Here is a 19327-nt window from a genome sequence, read left to right on the forward strand (position 1 = left end):
AGATTTGGTTGCAGGTCGACAGAGAGTTAATTTTGATTGTAATGATTCTAAGAACTGGGCCAGTTTAAAAAAAATAAATGAAGAGAGACACAAGTCGAGGGCAAGAAGAAATATCTAATACATATTGACACAGTATTCGAGTTACAAGAACAGGTGCACAAAACAAAAACAAAAAAAAAAAAAACATGTAAAATATACATGCATATGAAAGGCACGAACAGTGAAAGAAACGGCAGAGTCCACATTTCTTCTTCTGTACAGAAATTTCATCCGCCTTTATTTTAACCTATTTGGGCAACTGCTGCTTATATCGCGCCCTCGTTAATCTGATTGAGCAACGAGAATGAATCTTGGCAAAAATTTCTTCGCCTTTTGCAATACTTCAATCAAACAAAAAAAATCTTTAGTGTGCAAAACTCTCTGACTAGATTATAGCATATCACACCAAATAACCAACAAAGATAGATAGAGCTAAAGAGTAAGAGAAGAGTATGGCAAGCAGAGTGAGGGAGACCAATTTGCAAGTGTTACTTGGCTACAAAATAGCAAGTTATCCGACCAATCTTAAATCAGAGTCTGAGCTTTTAAAATCCTGTCAAACATCTGGTTCAAGTAAACACAACTGACTGATCTGGTGCCCTTTTTCAGATCAATTATTTGCACCTGGAAGAGCATAATTGTAGCAGAACAGACTAATAAAAGTAAAACAAAAAATATAGGTTGATTAGGGGAATGAATCCTCCCCTTGTCCAGATTTTTCCAGTGCCTAGGCTTCTGCTTCTTCACAAGATAAAGGATAAATTATTTGATCCCTAAGTGTTCCTAGGCATGTATAAGTCCGCTGAGGGACAACAAATATGCCACATTGAGTGACCACATCAGTGACATCTTGGATGGGTCTTCTGAGTTTTCCACTAACGATAGGCCAGAGGCCTCAAAGAACTCTGAAGATTGAGCTTTTTCCACACCCATTGGGTCCTAAATAACCAATAATGACACCATTAAAACAGAGATGAATCAAAATAAATAATAATTCCACAAAAACGAGTAAGTAACAATAACCATCATCATTTCACTAACCAGTGACAAGGAGATTCCTTCCTGGTGTTATATCACAAGTCAACTTCCTACCCAGTAATTTTTGGCCCGGGGTAATAATGTCCACTTCAGTGAAAGAAATGATATCTCCATCTGAAACTTTAGTTTCCTCGTAGATTGCAGCAGAGCCTTGTAGAGGAGTCATTGTACTTCCAGCAGTCAGTGAAGAAAATGACAAAGAACTACTAATTACAAATAGAAGGTGATTATTACAGATGAAGAACTGCATCTATAATATTACAAGTTGACAGGGAGCAAATGCGTGAAGTACATTAACCACATTTTCTTTTAAAAAAAAGACCTTTCAAATGTTTGTGACAAAATCATGTCACATATAAGAGCAGAAAAAAAAAATAATAATAATGTACAGGCAAACCAATAAATCAATGCAAACTTGAACAACCATAAGTCATTCCTAATAGCCTGAGTGCAACAAATATCAAGAACCATCCCTTCTCTGGTGTTCTGCACAGAATTGATCAGAGTGGCAAATGAAAGAGGAAAGCAGGTGAAGAATAGAGAACTAAAAGCAACCATCAATGAGATAAGTTGAACAATGTACACTCAAATACATTAATAGAACTTCAAGAAAAGACAACACACAAGTTCAAAACAATTGGCATGTACATGTAAAACTCCTTTTTCTGACAACTTTCAATCGAGTCTCAAGCAAAGAAGCAGATTGGGACAAAGCAAGCATCAAGAGTACTAGTAATCAACCCAACATCAAGCAAAGAATCTTTGTCAGACCATTATGGCTCTGACTTCCAATTAAATCTCATATGAGCTTTAAAACTTACTCGTAAAAACAAAAAAGAAAAAAAATTACAAAAGATGCAAGCTTGTACAATCAAAGGCACAGTTTATTTAAAAAAAGAAAACCACCTCAGGTAGGCTCAGCACAACATGATCTGTAGTGCAGACTAGAACCATATAGGGAAGTATTTTATCCTAGTGTACATTCTTTTCTTTTTCTTTTTCCATACACAAATCTTATGCTAACCTCTTGGTAGAAAAGAACTTCTCCTTTTAGAACAAATTTAAGACCCTTTTGAGTTTATAAAAACATACATAATGTCAATATTGTTTTGAATAAAAAGCTTCTCTAATTCTGCTAAATTTTTTTTTTTTTTTTTTTTTTTTTTTGCATTTCAAAATTTTCAGGAAAACAATTTTCACCTACAAAAGACACTTACAAAGTCAGCAGCCTATGGGAAGTATCCAAAAGCATTGAATTGGATTCAAATTTCAAACCAGAACAATAAAAGATCTACCTCAAAAAAAAAAAAAAAAAAAAGACTTGCCCTAGTCTTTTCAAAAGAAATAAAGAAAGAACTACCTTAGTGAAGGTGCAACAATGGAATTTGCCGCACTCTGGAGGATACTAATACCAATTAATCAAATAAAGGCAGCCTTGTCCTGCTCCAGAACATATTTCACACTGGTTCCTACAAAATTGAGATGCAAATTAAATCTAGAAGAGAACTAATAATTTTCAATGGCACGGCTGTGAATAAACTGTAATCACACCATTCAATGATGCAATCCGATCAGAGATCCATGTCCTGGACACAACAAGTACACCTATTGAAAGCAAATGAACACCTTGTCTGTCAAGCCACGTAGGGACCTACACAGAAACAGAAACAAGTTATATCTAATCATACAAAGAGGATTTCTATAACATATTAACATAGAATAAGTGTATGCCGGTAAAATTAATGCAAATAGCTTAAATAAGTTCTTTCCTTAGAGAAAGGAATTAAAAGCATGACCATGAAATTACTAATAAATGTTTGTCTTGTATCCAGAGTTATCAAAGAGAGGCTTGCGATAGAACCAGGTTCAGTTGGACCCAGGAACCCACCCACCCCCCTCTCCCTCTCCTGTTTTATTAGAATAAAAACCAGTTACCAACCAGATTTAACCAATGTTATTGGACCTGGTCCCTCCACCAGGTCTGATTCAACAAATCCTGAGAACCAGTCAAAACACAGCCAACTAACTGTGTTTTGACAGTTACCCAGCTGACCAAACTGATGCGATAAAGTCAGCTCAATGATCAGGCCACACGGGGATGGACCTCCCCTGCATAATTAGTCCACGGAGAGGGCTCCCCCCCTCCCCCTCCTCCTCTCTCTTTCAGCACCCCACAAGGGGAGGGCACCAACATGCAGAAGTTCCACATGACTGAGGGAAGGGTAGGGCCCCTCCCACAGTGACAAAATAAAGAGGGAGGAAGCATAGCCTCACCCCTCTTCCTTTCATTTGCTAACAAGGGAGAGCCCTCCCATCCACCGTGCTTCCTTCTCCCCCTTCAGTCTACCACCAAAGATGGGGCCACTGCCTCCCCCTTGTCTTACAAGCCTCAAGGACAAACAAAAGGGGGAGGAACCCACGTTTCACGGCAGGTGAGCAATGGGCCTTTGAACTTCTGCCACCATGCAAAGAGGAGAAAGGGGAGACTATGCCCCTGTATCGGGTTTTCTAAAGGCAGAGAAGGCCATCCACCTACACCAAAAAGAAATGAGGAGAGGGTGAAGCCCTCTCTTTCCAGGCCTCTCTGTAACAGAGTGGAGGTGAGGGGGAGAGACGGAAGCCTAGACATCTATCCTGATATATGGTTATTTTTTAAATACTTATGGCATCTGCTGAGGTCAGCAGTGGGTCCACCAGAGATCAAAGTTGATTGACCGGCGCTCAACCAAACCCAGTCACTTTTACGAGTCATGACTGAGCCAGGTGTAATAAACATTGTTTGTATCAATGTTATAAAACCAACACTATTACCAACCCTGTGAAGTGATCAGGTTAGATTGATCCTGGGTCGACCATATTTGATCACAAGTGAACCTGAAATAACATCATTCTTTTAACAAAGAAAACAAAGGCTGGGGTGGACATCCACACATGGGGGATAGTGTAGACCATTCCCCTGCTAGAGCAAAGGAGGGAGGGAGGGGGGGAGCTCCATCTCCTCCCAATTAAGCTTTTGTAACAAGGGAGGGACCCACCTGCCATCACAAAATGGTGGGGAGGGGATCCCCCACTCTCCCTATCATCATCCCCCTCTGTTTTTGTGTCACATGAGGGAAGTTCCTCCATGCAACAATAACCTGACTAACCAACCAAGTTTTGACCATACTCAAGGTCTTATAATCCTCTTACCTTGAAGAGGGGTCGTTTCTAGTCAAACCCAGTCCAACCAAACAGTCTGGTGTGGTTTTATAACATTGGCTCAAGATATAACACCGGCTTGTATCATTCAAAAACATATATTGGAGCAGAAAAGTAACATACAACATAGAAAAGCAAGTGGATACTGGGGCAAAATAGTTTACTTTGAGACAAAATAAATAAATATATACCAATATTTTGGACATTGCAGCTACTCTTAGTGGCAACGGCCTTGAAGCTTTCTGCAACACTGGAACAATAGGCAAGGAAACCTTGTGATCAAAAGAGGGAGATGAAGAAGCATCACAACAGTATACACAACAGTAATTTATGCAACAGTATTTCAGAAAGAGGCATCACAGCTTATCAAAGAAGAGAATCCACTTCATAAGTGGTTACATAGTAAGATTAAGACAATAGGATAACCTCTCCACAGTAAAGAAATAATAGCAAACAGCTCATAAAAACTTCAACTCAATTTCTCAAACAGCAACAAGATATATCTGAAAACAACATCAACACTTAAAACAAAAACAACAACTAAAACATGTATTTCAGGTATTAGGAAACTCACACGAAGGTGCATAACATGGGGATCAATGGCTGGAAATATAACTCAATGTCTCCGTATGGAGCATTGTCCTCCCCATCGGAGTCTGGTTCTGCCCTGAATAGTATTACCACCCAGGTTAGCTGTTTTTTTATTTTGACAAACAGTATTGTCATTTTTTATTCTGCAATGCCATTTTTTATTACCACCCCATTTTTTATTCTGCCTTTTCTGCAAATCAAATTCTTGAAGTGGATAGCTCTTCTCGAATATGTTGTTGGGAAGATTTTGTAAGGTATTTTTGAGATAAAACCGAAATGTGTTCCCATATGAATGACATGGAGCTAATGACCAAACTACAATGGCATTGCAGAAAGATACTGTCACCACATTTATTAGTTCCAGATCCCATTCCTTCTTTATCCTGTGGAAAGTAAAAAGAACAAAATAAGATTCCCAATAGAGACTAAGTGCAAATTCTTTTCTTTAAGAAGCAAAAACTAAATACCTTTCTTTGCGCGTTGTCAACTCCCACCAAGCTGTACAACCAACAGTTGCTACCTGTTCTAGGCATAACTAATATAAGAAACAAGGATCTGCAATCATCCTGCATCAACAATGACAAATTACAAGATAAAAAAGAATTTAGAGAAGACCAAGACTGATAGCAATTAACATGAAGCAAGAACAGAAAGACATTAATTCTATAGTGGAGAACACCAGGAAATTAGGGAATACTCATATTGACACTTACATTTCAATTTCTTTTCACTTTTATCATCTTAATGGCCATAGTGTATGAATTTAATTTCAACATATTGCTTTCTGTATTCTTGGTTTAAATCTTTCACAAGATGATTTCTATGAATCCTCCTTTACATTTTACATAAGAACATGTATGTATGAAATCGAACTAAGTTTCATTTTCTTTTCACATTTTCCATCTTAATGGCCATAGCGTCTGATTTTAATTTCAACATATTGCTTTCTGTATTCTTGGTTTAAATCTTCCAACAGATATTTCCGCGAATCCCTCTTTACATCAAGAATGACATATTACAAGATAAAAAAGAATTTACAGAAGACCAAGACCAAGACTGATAGCAATTAACGTGAAGCAAGAACAGAAAGACATTAATCCTATAGTGGAGAACATCAGGAAATCATAAAAAAGGAGCAAACAACCAAAGCATCTGACGGAGGGGAATCATTCCTCTGCGCATAAAATGTTGACGCCCACCCCTCTTGCAAGAAAGGGGAATCAGAGCGCTGAAGCTCTGTATTTGCCGAGAAAAAAAAAGAATGGAAGAAACTAAAAAAAATAAGGAAAACAACAAGAAGAATGCAAGAAATATCGGGAGGAAGAGAACGGCGAGAAAATAAAATAAAAGAAACATTAGACGATCGTGAAGACAAAAAAAAAAAAAAAAACGCGGGAAGGGGAAGAAAGAAACACAGCACTGGAGCTCTGCATTTGGCGAGGAAAAAAAAAAAAAACACATGAAAATAATAAAGAAAATGGAAAAAAAATGGAAGAAATTAAGATCGAGAGAAAAAGAACGGAGACAGAGAAACGTAAGGGTAGAGAAGAATTAAAAAAGAGAGTCACTACAATAGCGGTTCTTTCGGGAGAAGGAGGCCGCGCCAGGGTTTGAGACCCATTTCTTGCAACGCCTAGAAAGAACTCAACGCCGACTTCTTTTCTTCTCTCTGTCTTCGTGCTTCCATGACCAGGTGGTGAAGAAAGACTAAGTGCTTCCATGACCCGGGGAGTTCAAAACGTGGCACCGGCAGCGTCCCCATCCAGAAGTCTTTTCAACAGGCAGTTTTGGCCTTGTGGAGGAGGAGGTTACCGGCGCAAGGTGTTGAGCCCGATTTCTCGGTGGCTTCAGGGTGTTCTTGCTGGAGGGTCGAGGGGAAGAAAGAGAGACAAACGGAACTGTGTAGGGAGCTATTGTGATTTATAGATTATTACTCTGTTACGAATTCCGGACTTGACACCATCAGTCGGATCCAATTACTGCAATGTGACAATTATTAAGAAAAACCATTTTATTTTCAAGCAATCTATAAAAAATTTGGAAAAACTCAGACAAGAGTAAAAAACAGGATGTGTCTATTTGAGAAAAATAGCCTTATAAGTGTTGGCTTGGATTAAAACAAAAGATGCACCGAAAAGTTGTAAAAAAAATTAAAGTTTATGAATTTACCATAGAAGAACAAAGTTGATGATCCCTCTATTTTCATTCGACCTCAAATATGCACCAAAAATTTTAAAAAACTAGATTTTTATTAAATTTATGAAAAAAAAAAATACTTCATTGACTTATTATAATTAGAGTACATGAACCTCTATTTATAATAGAGGAAGGTAGTAGAATCCAATTACTATTAAACTATATTTGTCCTAATTACACCCAAACTCTAAGACTTAATGATAAGTCTTAACATAATCAAATAACCGTATACAAATAAAAGACTAACATGACTAAAACACTATTAAACTAAAACTTTTCTGTGAGACTTGCTTCCATAATAATTGTGGCTCTGTTAGACGTCTTATTGTGTAAGACTTCGTATGTCACCTCACGTGATCATGGTGGGTCTCATATCTTATGGGTTTGGGTCCATCTTCCAACACTCTTGGATATGTGGGTCTTCCTTTGTCTTACAGGCTTGGGCCCATCTTCTAACACACTTGGATATGTGGGTCTTCCTTGGTCGTTTGGGGTTGGGCCCATTTTCCAACACTCTCCCTCAAGCTGGGGGTAAGGGAACATCATGAACCCCTAGCTTGTTGTAAATTATGTATAGGATCTTCTCATATAAAATGGTAGTCCTTATCTTCCAACACTCCCCCTCACGCTGGTGCTCTCTTCCATGAGGCCCAACGGGCATAAGATAAGTGAGAGTAAAATCACTCTAACCCGTATGATATTGCTCCAGTCATAACCCATGCTGGATATAGGGCACACTCCTATCATTCTCAGGTAGTGGCACTCCTATCTTTCGCAAGTAGTGGGTCTATACTCACTGCTCAAAAGTATAGTAAAATTCCTCCTTCATCGTGTCCCTCCACAGGACAACGACTCTCAAGTGGTAGGAGTAATAAATGCCAATTAAAGGCGGTAATATATATGTAGTAATAAACTCCTCCATCATGGTGTCCCAACCCAGGCACCAACTCTCACAGGTATAAATGGGTGATAAATGCTTATCATTCACAAGACGGCAATAAAAGATGTGATATGTGATAAATGTCTGTCATTCACAAGACGACAATAAAAGACGTGATAAGTGGGTAATGCCTATCATTTACAAGACGACGATATAAGACCCATGGGTATATATATATACACAATAGACTTAAAACACCCAACCATGATGGTCTTAAACTCCTAACCGAAACAACACGCAAGAAGTTGGCCCAAAGAAGTATGTGAGAGTCAAATAAAGGATGGTAGGGGTAAGGTTGTCAAATAACCAATAAGTAATGGGTAAAGAGGAAGATAGGATGTTGAGGCCACCACCTCTTCAAAAAAAAATGTCTCATCCAAAGAGACACAATAATTACAACTCAAATAGGCCTAGGCCCATATAACACCAACCAAAATAATAAAATCCTTGTAAAAAGATCCATGAAGTAATCCGATGCAAGTATCTACACCAAATAATATGTTGATCAAGGAATATGTTGTAAATACCTCAAAATAATAATACAACCAGAGAAATAGAATCGAGTCGAGTCGAGTCAGGTATCACCAATAATTACCACAATTATTACTGCAAGTCAGGATCTCAATTTTCTTTTCTAAAAACAATTGATTCTTAGATGCAAAAGTGTCATCTTTTGTGCTCCCCCTTTCTTGAATATTTTGGTCACATAAAACTTACCACAATATATGGAATAAAATACTTCTTTCTTGTACTTCTTGTACTTCTCCCCTTTAAACTAGGAGGTAATGGTAGTATTCCCAATTTGAACCAAATAACATAGATGTAGTAACCAAAAAGGGGTAAGTGAGATATTTTCCTGATATAGTTGATCAATAACAGCGACTCAAAAAGTGACGCAAAACAATCGGCTTAAATTCGGATTTTTCAATGCAATAGGATACCAGTATGACCTTTGTTTCTTCCAATTCGAATATATCCTTAAATATAGATCAGATTGATATAAAATTTTCTCCTTCTAAAACTAGACTTAAATACATTTCATAAAAGTATAAATTCTCTTCATACAATATATTTCTATTGAGATATATAATCTGATAGATTTTTGTCTCTGACCAACTAAGTACCCTTTCCCCTTTTTCCAGCATGACCATTGAGTCTTCCATGATCAATACCTCCATATAAAAAACTCAGATCGAGAATTCGTTGGATAGGTAAGAAAATAAATTTACATATATTTCTTTTTATATATAATTCTCCATATAAAGTCTCGTTCTTGATAGCATAAAATAGTTTGGAAGTTGAAACTTTCTACTGCTACTCAAACCTCTTTTGCAATCTGACCTTACCTGCTTCAAATATCGGTTTTTCTTTGTAGATAACTCTGATTGGAAAAAATCATTTTTCCTTGGAAATTATACTCAAATATTGTTCCGTAAATATATAATTTGTAATATGAAAGGCTCATTATAAAGGTAAAAATGTAAATCAAATAACTTGTATAGGGACTAAAAAAAGATACATACGAACCTAAACTGCTAGAGATAATAAATCAGAAAAGATCACATTATCCCTATGGGTTGACCGAGTCAACTCAAAGAACCTGCTCTGATACCATGTTGAATTAATGAAAAATAGAAATATTTCATTGACTTATTATAATCATAATACATGAACCTCTATTTATAATAGAGGAAGGTAGTAGAGTCCAATTACAATTAAACTACCTTTGTCCCAATTTACCCAAACTCTAACACTTAATGGTAAGTCCTAGCATAATTAAATAACCCAATATAAATAGAAGACTAACATGACTAAAATACCTTTAAACTGAAACTTTTCTGTGAGACTTGCTTCCATAATAATTATGGCTCTATTAGACTTCTTATTGTGTAAGACTTCTTATGCCACCTCACGTGATCATGGTGGGTCCCATATCTTATGAGCTTGGGCCCATCTTCCAACACTCTTGGATATGTGGGTCTTTCTTGGTCTTATGGGCTTGGACCCATCTTCCAACACACTTGGATATGTGGGTCTTCCTTGGTCGTATGGGCTTAGGCCCAACTTCCAACAATTTTAATATAAGATAACAAACTAGACATGTATTTTTTAACACGACTCAATTTTAATTATGACCAATGCAATCAGATAACTTTAAATGTAAAATAGTTATTGAAATTTTAAAAATAAATATTATTTTAAAATATTTTAAAAAATAAAATGAGGGATCATTCTGGGTCCAGTCTTTTCTAAAAAAAAAAAAAATGGAATAGTTCCCCTCTATATGTAAGAAAAGGAAGAGGAAAGCTTTATTTTGTGTTTTTTTCTCTTATAGACACATATTAGTGTTATCTCCTTCATCGAAAAAAAAATCTTCCTTCCCTATAAAAAGTAGAAAGAGGTGAAGGAGGATGAACTTCCCTTCTTCTATCATGGTAAGGAGAAGGTTGGCCCTCTCTTTCTCTCATGTGCCAAAGGAGATAGGGGATGGAGTAGGGCCTAGCCCCTCCGCCCCTCCCCCCCCCCCCCCCTTCAATAAAATTTAATCTTTTATTATTGTTTGATTCAGAATATGTAAATATAGCATTGAACTAGTCATCTTGGAAAATGAGTGTTTTAGGGGAAACTCGTTCTCTCTCCACCAAGTATACAAAAAAAATTTATATTAAATGAGATGGGTCTATTGAACTTGCCCCTTTGTCATCCTGATACAAGGAGTGACCCTTCCTCCCTAACTTATATAAGTTACTTGGTAAATCTGGTTGGTCAATCAGGTTTTGATCATTCTCAAAGTTTTTATTTCGATCATCCACAATTTTGGGTTTGATAACAATTCTATAAAATTAAATAGCACTAAAATATTTAAAATTTTAATAAATGTAAAATATTAAATATTGAATCATTAAAAAAGTATTTCACAAGTAACCTCTAATAGTCATTAAATATATAGTATGCAATTTATTAAAAGCATAAATTACTTTTTAAAAGTCTATAACCACAAAATTTTGAAACATATAATCATTGTAAAAAATTAATAAAAAAAGAAATATGTAAAAAAAAAAATCTCATAAAGAAATCATGCAAAAAACATAAAAATATATGGGGAATAAACTAACCTGAGTGACAAAGACATAGTAGAGAGATGAGAATTTCATTTCAAATAAATCTTATGTTGGCATAAACTCATACTTAATTGAGGTTCTCATTATTTTCCTATTCACATAAAGATAGGAGGGTGGAAGGAAAAGTCATTAAACAACAAAACAATAATTTTTTTCTTTTTTTTTTTACTCTTTTAGAGTCATTTAAATAAAACAAAAGAAGTCAAAGATCAAAGGAATTAAATAGCTCTATTTCAACTTTGATCAAAGGAATTAAATAGCTCCATTTCAACTTTATGCTCTACCTTAATTATTTTCTACATTGGTCATCTTTAGGATGTGACCCTTTATTTCCTATCAAGTTGATTGAGGAGAAGAAATGACCTTATCAGAGAACAATATACATTAAAATAAGTGGATTCCAAATCTCAGTCAACACTGATAATGGATCTCTTACAAGCTACAATGGTTACAGTTCCCATCTTCTTGATTCCCATGTGGAAGCTTGCTTTTATCACAAGGGGCTAGGAGGCTTCCTACTTCATTGAGAGTGAATTCATTGCTCTAGTACATAAGTTCTCGACTCTCTCTAGACTCCTAGATCTCCCCACTATCATCCTAGGAAAAAAGTGTCATGTTCATCACCTTATATGATGCTACTTCTCCTTCGTCGACATCTTTGGTACTTGTTGTTGAAGAAAATTATGAGAGAGTTTTACATGACTCTCAAAGTAAGAAGTCTGACAGTGCCTGAATTAATATGGTAGAGTCTTACATGTGTCTCATGGGAGGAAGTCTCATAGAAGTGTCTTTGTTAAAGACATTTTAGTTATGTTAGTCTTCAATTTATGTTCAATTATTTAATTATATTAGGATTTACTATTAAGTATTAGACTTCAAGAGTAACTGGGACAAGGGTGGTTTCATTGTAATATGATTCTACATGTTTTCTCTATTATAAATAAAGGTTCATTTTACTCAATTATAATCAACTCAATGAATTATTTTGTTTTTCTATAATTCAACATGATATTAGAGCAAAATATATGAGGTAACCTCGCTAAAAACAAGATGTTTCTACAAAATTATGGAGGTTTTTCTTCTTGTTAGCTTGGTTTTAATTTTTGCCATTTAAATTTCTAGAGTTTTTTTCTTAGCCCCATAATTTTGTATCTTTGTCATATACCTCCCATTAATTTCTTTGGTTTGTTTTATTTTGTTAATTATCCTATTAGTGAATTATTTTCTATGTTGTTCTGAAGTTGAACCATTATGAGGTGGTTTTTCCTTAGATGTAGGAAAAAGTGTGATAGCTGTAAACTGCCCATTAGTTTCAACTTCTCCTCTTTTAATGCTAAAGAGTTTAGAGAAGTTGGTATGTGAAGTTTTTTCACGTTGAAGAGAAAAAGGATTTGGTCTAGCAAAACTATATGTGTTCTCCATCAATCGGACATTGGATAAACTAGACAAGTTTTCTGAAAATTCATAGAATTTGTCTGCCATGGCTGGAGGTATGTATGAATGTGGGCTTCTGCTTTTCAGTTTTTATGAATTCTAAATTCCGCTATCATTTATCCCAGCAAAATTCCTGGTCTAGGTGACATTCAATTAAATTTTATGGAAAAAGACCCATCTCTTTTCATTCCGCCATAGGATTTTTTTTTCTCTTGGGAAAAGAGAGCATTGTGACTTAGCATGGGAGGAACAAAAGCTCTGAGATAGTGGAGAGTAGTGTCATACTGACAGGAGAGACTTCATCCATTGTGCTCTCGCTTCCTTTTTATAGATAATTTCAAATATGTAGCCCATTATTTTGACCAGCCACCGTTGTTGCATTGAAGTAGTAATTCATTGCTGTCAGTTTGATCCTTGAACCTTCTCCCAATTAAATAGGGTCATTGAACTAGGGCATAGTTCTCTTTTTCATAAATGGACTAAAATAGCATCCTACCCTTCAGAGGTTGACTATATTTAGAAATTGGTTGTCCATCATGCCCAAAGACTGCCCCAAAGAGTTTCAAAAATTTTGGTATGGCCAATATACGAGCAATGTACATTGCAGAGGACTCAATAGCTAACCGAGTCATACAAAGGAGGCGCATTGAGTCATAGATTTAATATTTTTCTTTCCATATTGTTTTACATTCGTTTTTTATGCCTTATTTTTAAGTTAAATTGCCATAGGGGCAGAATTGTAACAATTAACCCTAAAAATATGGTTGGCGTCAACGCTACTTAGAGGGCAAGGAGAATGGGAAAAAGGGCAAGCATTAAATTAGGTTAAACAGGCTTTCGAGTTCTCCTTGACGAGCTCTAGGGTTGGAGGTCTCCTTGATGAGCTCTAGGTCCAGGTTCCCTCTTGAATCTGAATTTCCCTCTTCCCTATTTTGATTTATGTTTACCTTGCTCCATACCAAAGAGAAGAAGGGAATTTTTGTCCCTTTTCCTAGCTCAATCAGAGGCTTCAGCCTCCCATCCATCCACAGCAGTCATAAAGGGGTTCTCTCCCTCTTTCTGAGCGAGGTTTGAGGCTTCTCAATCACCATACCACGAGCAGCCAAAATTCAGAGGTTCTCAGTCTCAGGGCCAGCAAGAAACAAGGTTAGGAACTCCTAACCTTTGATACAAGGACTATCAAGTTAGAGGCTTTTCAGCCCCTAACCCGTGCAACAACAGAGAGGGTTTTAAACCCTCTCAACCGTGAGAAAAAAGGGACCTTTCCAATCTTGTCCGAGCAGCAGCAGCAAGGGCTCTCTGCCCTTACCGAGAACAGCAGCCTAGCCCCACAAAGGAGGTTGCTTTCCTCCTATCCGAGAACAAACCAAAGAAATGAGACTCCTTTTCCATCCTTACCGAGAGCAGCAACTCTATTACAGTGCTGGATTCACAAATCCCACGCTGAGTAACTCGATCCATGGCTAGGGACCATAACATATATTTTTTTGTTGGAGAGTCACAAAAGCTATTTTACCATCATCATCCCATATAACAACATCTTTTTTAGTAAGATAGTCAAAGCTTGAGCAATTGAGGCATAATCTTTGATAAATAGCGATAATATCTAGTTAGACCTAAGAACCTTCAAAGTTGTTTCAAAGTTTTGGGTATGGGCCAATCTAACATTGCTTGAATCTTATCTTGTTCGATTAGATACCTTCTTGAGAGACCACATATCCCAAATAGTGGACAGTGAAACAAAATGAACTTACTTATTTTGACATAGAGGGGGTGGTATTGAAGTATGCTCAAGACCTTAAGAAGATGATGTAGATGTTCCCCAAATTTTTTACTCTAAACCAATATGTCATAAAAAATACTAATACAAATTTCCACAAGAATGGTTAGAACACATCATTCATCATACTGTGAAAGGAAGTTGGGTCATAGGTTGGGCCAATGGGCATTACCAAAAACTCATATTGTTCATTGTGAATTTAAAAGCCGGTTCTTGGTGTCACTATCAACTACTTGGATTTGATGACAACCCAAGCGAACATCTAGTTTACACTCAATTCATCAAGTAACTCAATAATAACAGGAATCATGTACTTATCTTTTATAGACTATCAACTACTTGGATTTGATGACAACCCAAGCAAACATCTAGTTTACACTCAATTCATCAAGTAACTCTATAATAACAGGAATCATGTACTTATCTTTTACAGTAATGTTGTTAAGGGAATGGCAGTCTACACAAAACCTCCATGATTCAATCTTTATTTTTCACCAATAGCATAGGGGAAGAGTAAGGATCATTACTTGGTTTGATGATACCTTCTTGAAGCATTTCCTTGACCAACATTTCAATTTCACCCTTTAGAACATGTGGGCAGCAATAGGGTCATGTGCTCGTGGGGGATACCTGGTTGAATTGGGATCTAGTGGTGTAGGAGCCACCTTGATGTTAGACCTTTTGGTTTAAAGAAAGCATCTTGAAAGATAGTAAGTAGAGATTGCCACATGGATATTTCTTTTTAAAGAGAGATCTGAAATTTTCTCCATCTTTAAGTCCTTCATTCTATGGTGGTCACTCAATTTGGTCAAAAAATAAAAGTATTTCGCTCTGATAATGCCAAAGAATATCTCTCTAGTGACCTTGACTCTTTTTTGTCAAGAAAATGGCATTATCCATCAGACGTCTTGTATCTACACCCCTCAACAAAATGGTGTAGTAGAACGGAAGAACCGTCATCTACTAGAGGTAGCTCACGGCTTATTATATACCATGAAAGTACCAAACTTCTAATAGCAACATGCCATACTTACTATGTGTTTTCTTATTAATGGGATACCCTCATTCGTTCTCGGTCATATATCCCCATATTCATTATTGTTTCCAAATGATAACCCTTTTTTGCTTCCCTAGAAAGTCTTCGAGTGTACAAGTTTTGTTCATGTTTCATCACCACAGGAAAATAAACTTGATCCAAAATTTGTCTAGTGTATCTTCTTAGAATACTCTCATAGTAGAAGGGTTATATTTGCTATAATCCTACTCTCCAAAGGTCACTTGTGGGTCTTTCCTCTGTACAAGCCTCTCCTCCATTGGTTAGGCCTCGTGTTACAGAAACTCCTCAACCCCCTGAAGCATTGGCCGATACCACCCCTACGGAGCTTACATATCCCATTGAGGTAAGTCCATCTCCTCCTATTACATTTGGACTACAATAAGATATTCGACCTATTGCCTTAAGGAAATGTTGGAAGATAGGCCCAAGCCCACACGACAAAGGAAGGCCCATATATCCAAGTGTGTTGGAAGATGGGCCCAAACCCATAAAACCAAGGCCCACACATCCAAGAGATGTGGAAAATGGGCACAAGGCCCATAGACCAAGGAGAAGTCCCAGGCCCATACAATTATGACATGATGAGTTTTTACACAATAAGAAGTCTTACAGAGCTAAAATTATTATGGAAGCAAGTCTCACAGAAGAGTTTCAGTTTAAAGGCATTTTAGTCATGTTAGTCTTCTATTTATATCATGTTAGTTAATTATGCATGCTAGGACTTATCTTTAAGTGTTAGAGTTTAGGTGTAATTGGGACAAAGGTAGTTTAATTGTAATTGGACTTTACTACTTTCCTCTATTATAAATAGAGGTTCATGTACTCTGATTATAACAAGTTAATGAAGTATTTCTCTTTTCCATAAATTCAATAGGAAAAATCCCCGAACTTGCACTAGGCCCTCTACTTCTCACCCCATATCCAATTTTGTGTCCCACCATCGTTAGTCTTCTTCGTATTGTAAATTTCCTACCTCTATTTCCTCCATATATGCATCACAATCCTATCAGGAGGCTTTGAGGCATCCGAGATGGAAGGAGGCAATCGAATAAGAAATGCAGGAACCATATGAGAATCAGACATGGGCTATAGTTCCTATTCCTTCAATTAAGAACCCCATGGGCTTTAAGTGGGTATATATGGTTAAACATGTTAAAACTTAGGATTCCATGATGTATAATCACAATAGAAGAGGATTAAGGGGTGAGAAGAAGAAGAAGAATTGTAGAGATAGGTTTCAGGAGGAAAAGATGAAGAAGAGTGACGATTTTGAAGCAAAAAAGAGGAAGATTAGGGTAATGGACTTGTCCAAACCCTCCTCCTTAAATTGTATTTATAGATACCAAAAGTACTAATATTACAAGAATACCCTTCACCCTAGTAAGAGTGAATAAGATATATAAATCATAAACCAATTACACCAATGTCTTTTTATGAGATTACTCATTATTTACCATCATGCCACCATTGCGTGGGCAAGTGGGTTTTTTCCTTGGTTTGTGGGCTTGAGACCATCTTCTACCTTTCTTGGATGTGTGGGTTTTTCTTGGCCTTGTGGCTTTAGCCCATCTTCCACACACTTAGACTTGTCGGCCTTCCGTGTGGGTTTGGGCCCACCTTCCAACACTCCTCCTCAAACTGGGTGTCAGAGAATAACATAAACGCCCAACTTGTTGCAAATTGTGTATAGGATCTCCTCGTATAAAATGATAGTCCACCATATCTTCCAACACTCCCCCTAAAACTGGTGGTGGTCTCTTTTGTTCTTTTCCAAGAGACCTAGCTGACATAATAATGGTGAGAGAAAAAACCACTCCTAGCCGTAAGACAAAGTTCTATACTCCAATCAAAGGGTCATAGTAAATAATACCATCCGCTCAATTTCAAAGGTAGAAAGGTAGCACTTCACTAGGGCACAGAGTCTACCCACTTTCTCAGGGTAGCTAAAAAAATACCTCTTGGGTGAATAATAGACTTGACTCACGCTGGATGTAGGGAACACTCTTATCTTCTATATGTACTGAGTCTATAGGCATTGCTCAGCAGTGTAGTTATAAACTTCTCTATCACGGTGTATGAACACTGGGCACCGACTCTCAAAAGGTAGGAGTCAAACTGCCAAATAAGGGGGTAAAAGGTAATCGCCGGAAGATAGTATTATGGGGCTACCATGTGCTTTCTTCTTCATCTCAATAATTAATGCTAACAACAATTAGAACCGAGAAGTCCTTCTTCAATAATAATGACTCAATCAAAGAGATACAAGACCAACAACGGAAATGGGCATGGGCCCACATAACACATACCAAATAATGAAAGTCCTTAATAGGGACACATGAAATAATCCGCAGTGGGTCCATCATTGAATAATATGTTACTCAAGGGAAGACAAGGAAAATGTATTGGTTGAATAAGTCTATTTATGGCCTTAAACAGAGTCCCAAAGCATAGTTTGAATATTTTTGCTAAATGCTTATAAAGTTTAGATTCTGTAGGAACCATTATGATCATTTTATTTCTGTCCTGCGGAGACAGTTAGGTGTTGTGGCTTTAGTTGTATGCATAGATGATGTTGAACTATCTTAGAGTGACTATAAAGGAATTCAAAAAAAGTATGTGAGGGACATGTTAGAGGAGTGTGGATTATTGGGTGTCTATCCAGTAGAAATAGTCGTGGAAGTTAAAATTCAATATCCTTTAGTTGTATGCTACGGATACATGCATTTCCTTTGCAGTAGAGTAGTTAGTTTGCGGTGCTGTCATGTTTTCCATGGGTTAAAAACCAGTCGTGGAAGATGAACCAAAAAAAAAAAATACCTTTTAAGAATTTCATCGTTATCATTTATCATTTGAGCCTGATACAAGAAATATATTTGCAAAACTGATGATTCTCTTTGAAATTGTTATCCAACATCTCTAATCATCCCTCCCAGAATTGAAATATAACCTGCCTACAAGTTAAAACAATCGAGAGAGTCACTCTACAATAGTACATTTTGTCGAGCTCGACGGGAATGCAGTTCGGTCCTCAACAGTACCTAGCAATTCCAGCGAAAATCCCTACAGAAATAATAATCCACCAAATCTCTTTTTGGATGCACAATTGGTTTTTGAGGCACTGGAGTGAATATGCGAACATTACGTTCAACCCACCACCTTTTTCCTGATAACCCTCTTTCTTCTCGGTTTTGGAGGTGATGTGGAATCCCCATTGTCGCCTTGTTTGATACCCAACAGTCCTAGCCCCGATACGAGAGCCTTTTTTGAGATGAACCAATTTGAAGATGGTTGTGTCCTAGTATCTTCCGATGGTTTGTTGTAAGCCCTCATTAAGTTACCAGATTCGACCAGTGGATTTTTTTCACAGTAAGATGTTGATAACTTGAAAAAAGGAAAAAATTACTCAGACAAATAGCAAATTAAGTTACCATTATCTTGTTTTCCTTCAAGTGGAAATTTCTTACATCAGCAGAAATATACTGCTCGGAGTAAAAGAGCCGACTGACAAAGAGAATAAATTGGAATGAACAACACAAAATGTGGTGTTGCCTTCCTTCCTTTTTTGAGGCAGAACACTTTGAAAAAGCACCTTGAACAGCTCCAGCAGATGCAAAGCTGTGCAGCCTTGTAAAAGAAAGAATGGATTCTTTTCTGCAAATCAAATTCTCAGAGTGGATAGCTCTTCTCAAATATGTTGTTGGGAAGCTTTTGTAAGGTATTTTGGAGATCAAACCGAAATGTGTTCCCATATGAACGACATGGAGCTAATGACCAAACTACAATGGCGTTGCAGACAGATACTGTCAGCACATTTATTAGTGCCAGATTCCATTCCTTCTTTATCCTGTGGAAAGTAAAAAGAACAAAATAAGAATCCCAACAGAGAGTATGTCCAAATTATTTTCTTTAAGCAGCAAAAACTAAATACCTTT

At 36.9% G+C, this 19327-nt stretch overlaps 1 protein-coding gene across 3 annotated transcripts; it reads right to left on the bottom strand.

Moving 5' to 3' along the window:
* Nucleotides 1-133: 133 nt before the first annotated feature.
* LOC137960430 (uncharacterized) lies at nt 134-6719 on the bottom strand. Of its 3 annotated transcripts, none has more exons than XM_068808060.1 (9): nt 6438-6719; nt 5334-5432; nt 5207-5249; nt 4850-4942; nt 4467-4525; nt 2629-2728; nt 2438-2546; nt 1081-1227; nt 134-978 (listed from the first exon to the last, which is right to left on the bottom strand). In XM_068808060.1, the coding sequence occupies exons 1-4, from the start codon at nt 6585-6587 to the stop codon at nt 4872-4874; spliced, it is 363 nt and encodes a 120-aa protein (XP_068664161.1). In that variant the 5' UTR covers nt 6588-6719; the 3' UTR covers nt 134-978; nt 1081-1227; nt 2438-2546; nt 2629-2728; nt 4467-4525; nt 4850-4871. The 3 variants fall into 3 exon arrangements, 2 of the variants coding, with proteins under 2 accessions (XP_068664161.1, XP_068664162.1); XM_068808061.1 differs by having other exon boundaries at nt 4467-4547; XR_011114160.1 differs by lacking the exon at nt 6438-6719 and having other exon boundaries at nt 134-380; nt 4850-5249; nt 5334-5427.
* Nucleotides 6720-19327: the final 12608 nt, after the last annotated feature.

The sequence above is a fragment of the Aristolochia californica genome, unplaced genomic scaffold (genome assembly GCF_029961685.1).
Source record: "Aristolochia californica isolate CCGP_79_NKW_82.1479 unplaced genomic scaffold, dmAriCali1.0.hap1 SCAF_3, whole genome shotgun sequence".
In the NCBI taxonomy this organism is placed as follows: Eukaryota; Viridiplantae; Streptophyta; class Magnoliopsida; order Piperales; family Aristolochiaceae; genus Aristolochia; species Aristolochia californica.

Bases quoted from the DNA above. Each gene is read 5' to 3' on its own strand.
- LOC137960430 (XM_068808060.1), bottom strand. From the start codon at position 6,587: ATGGAAGCACTTAGTCTTTCTTCACCACCTGGTCATGGAAGCACGAAG. The intron at 5,433-6,437 runs GTAGTGACTCTC...TTGTTGATGCAG, and splicing joins CTCCCGAAAGAACCGCTATT to GATGATTGCAGATCCTTGTT. The intron at 4,943-5,206 runs GTATCTTTCTGC...AATACTATTCAG, and splicing joins AACTAATAAATGTGGTGACA to GGCAGAACCAGACTCCGATG.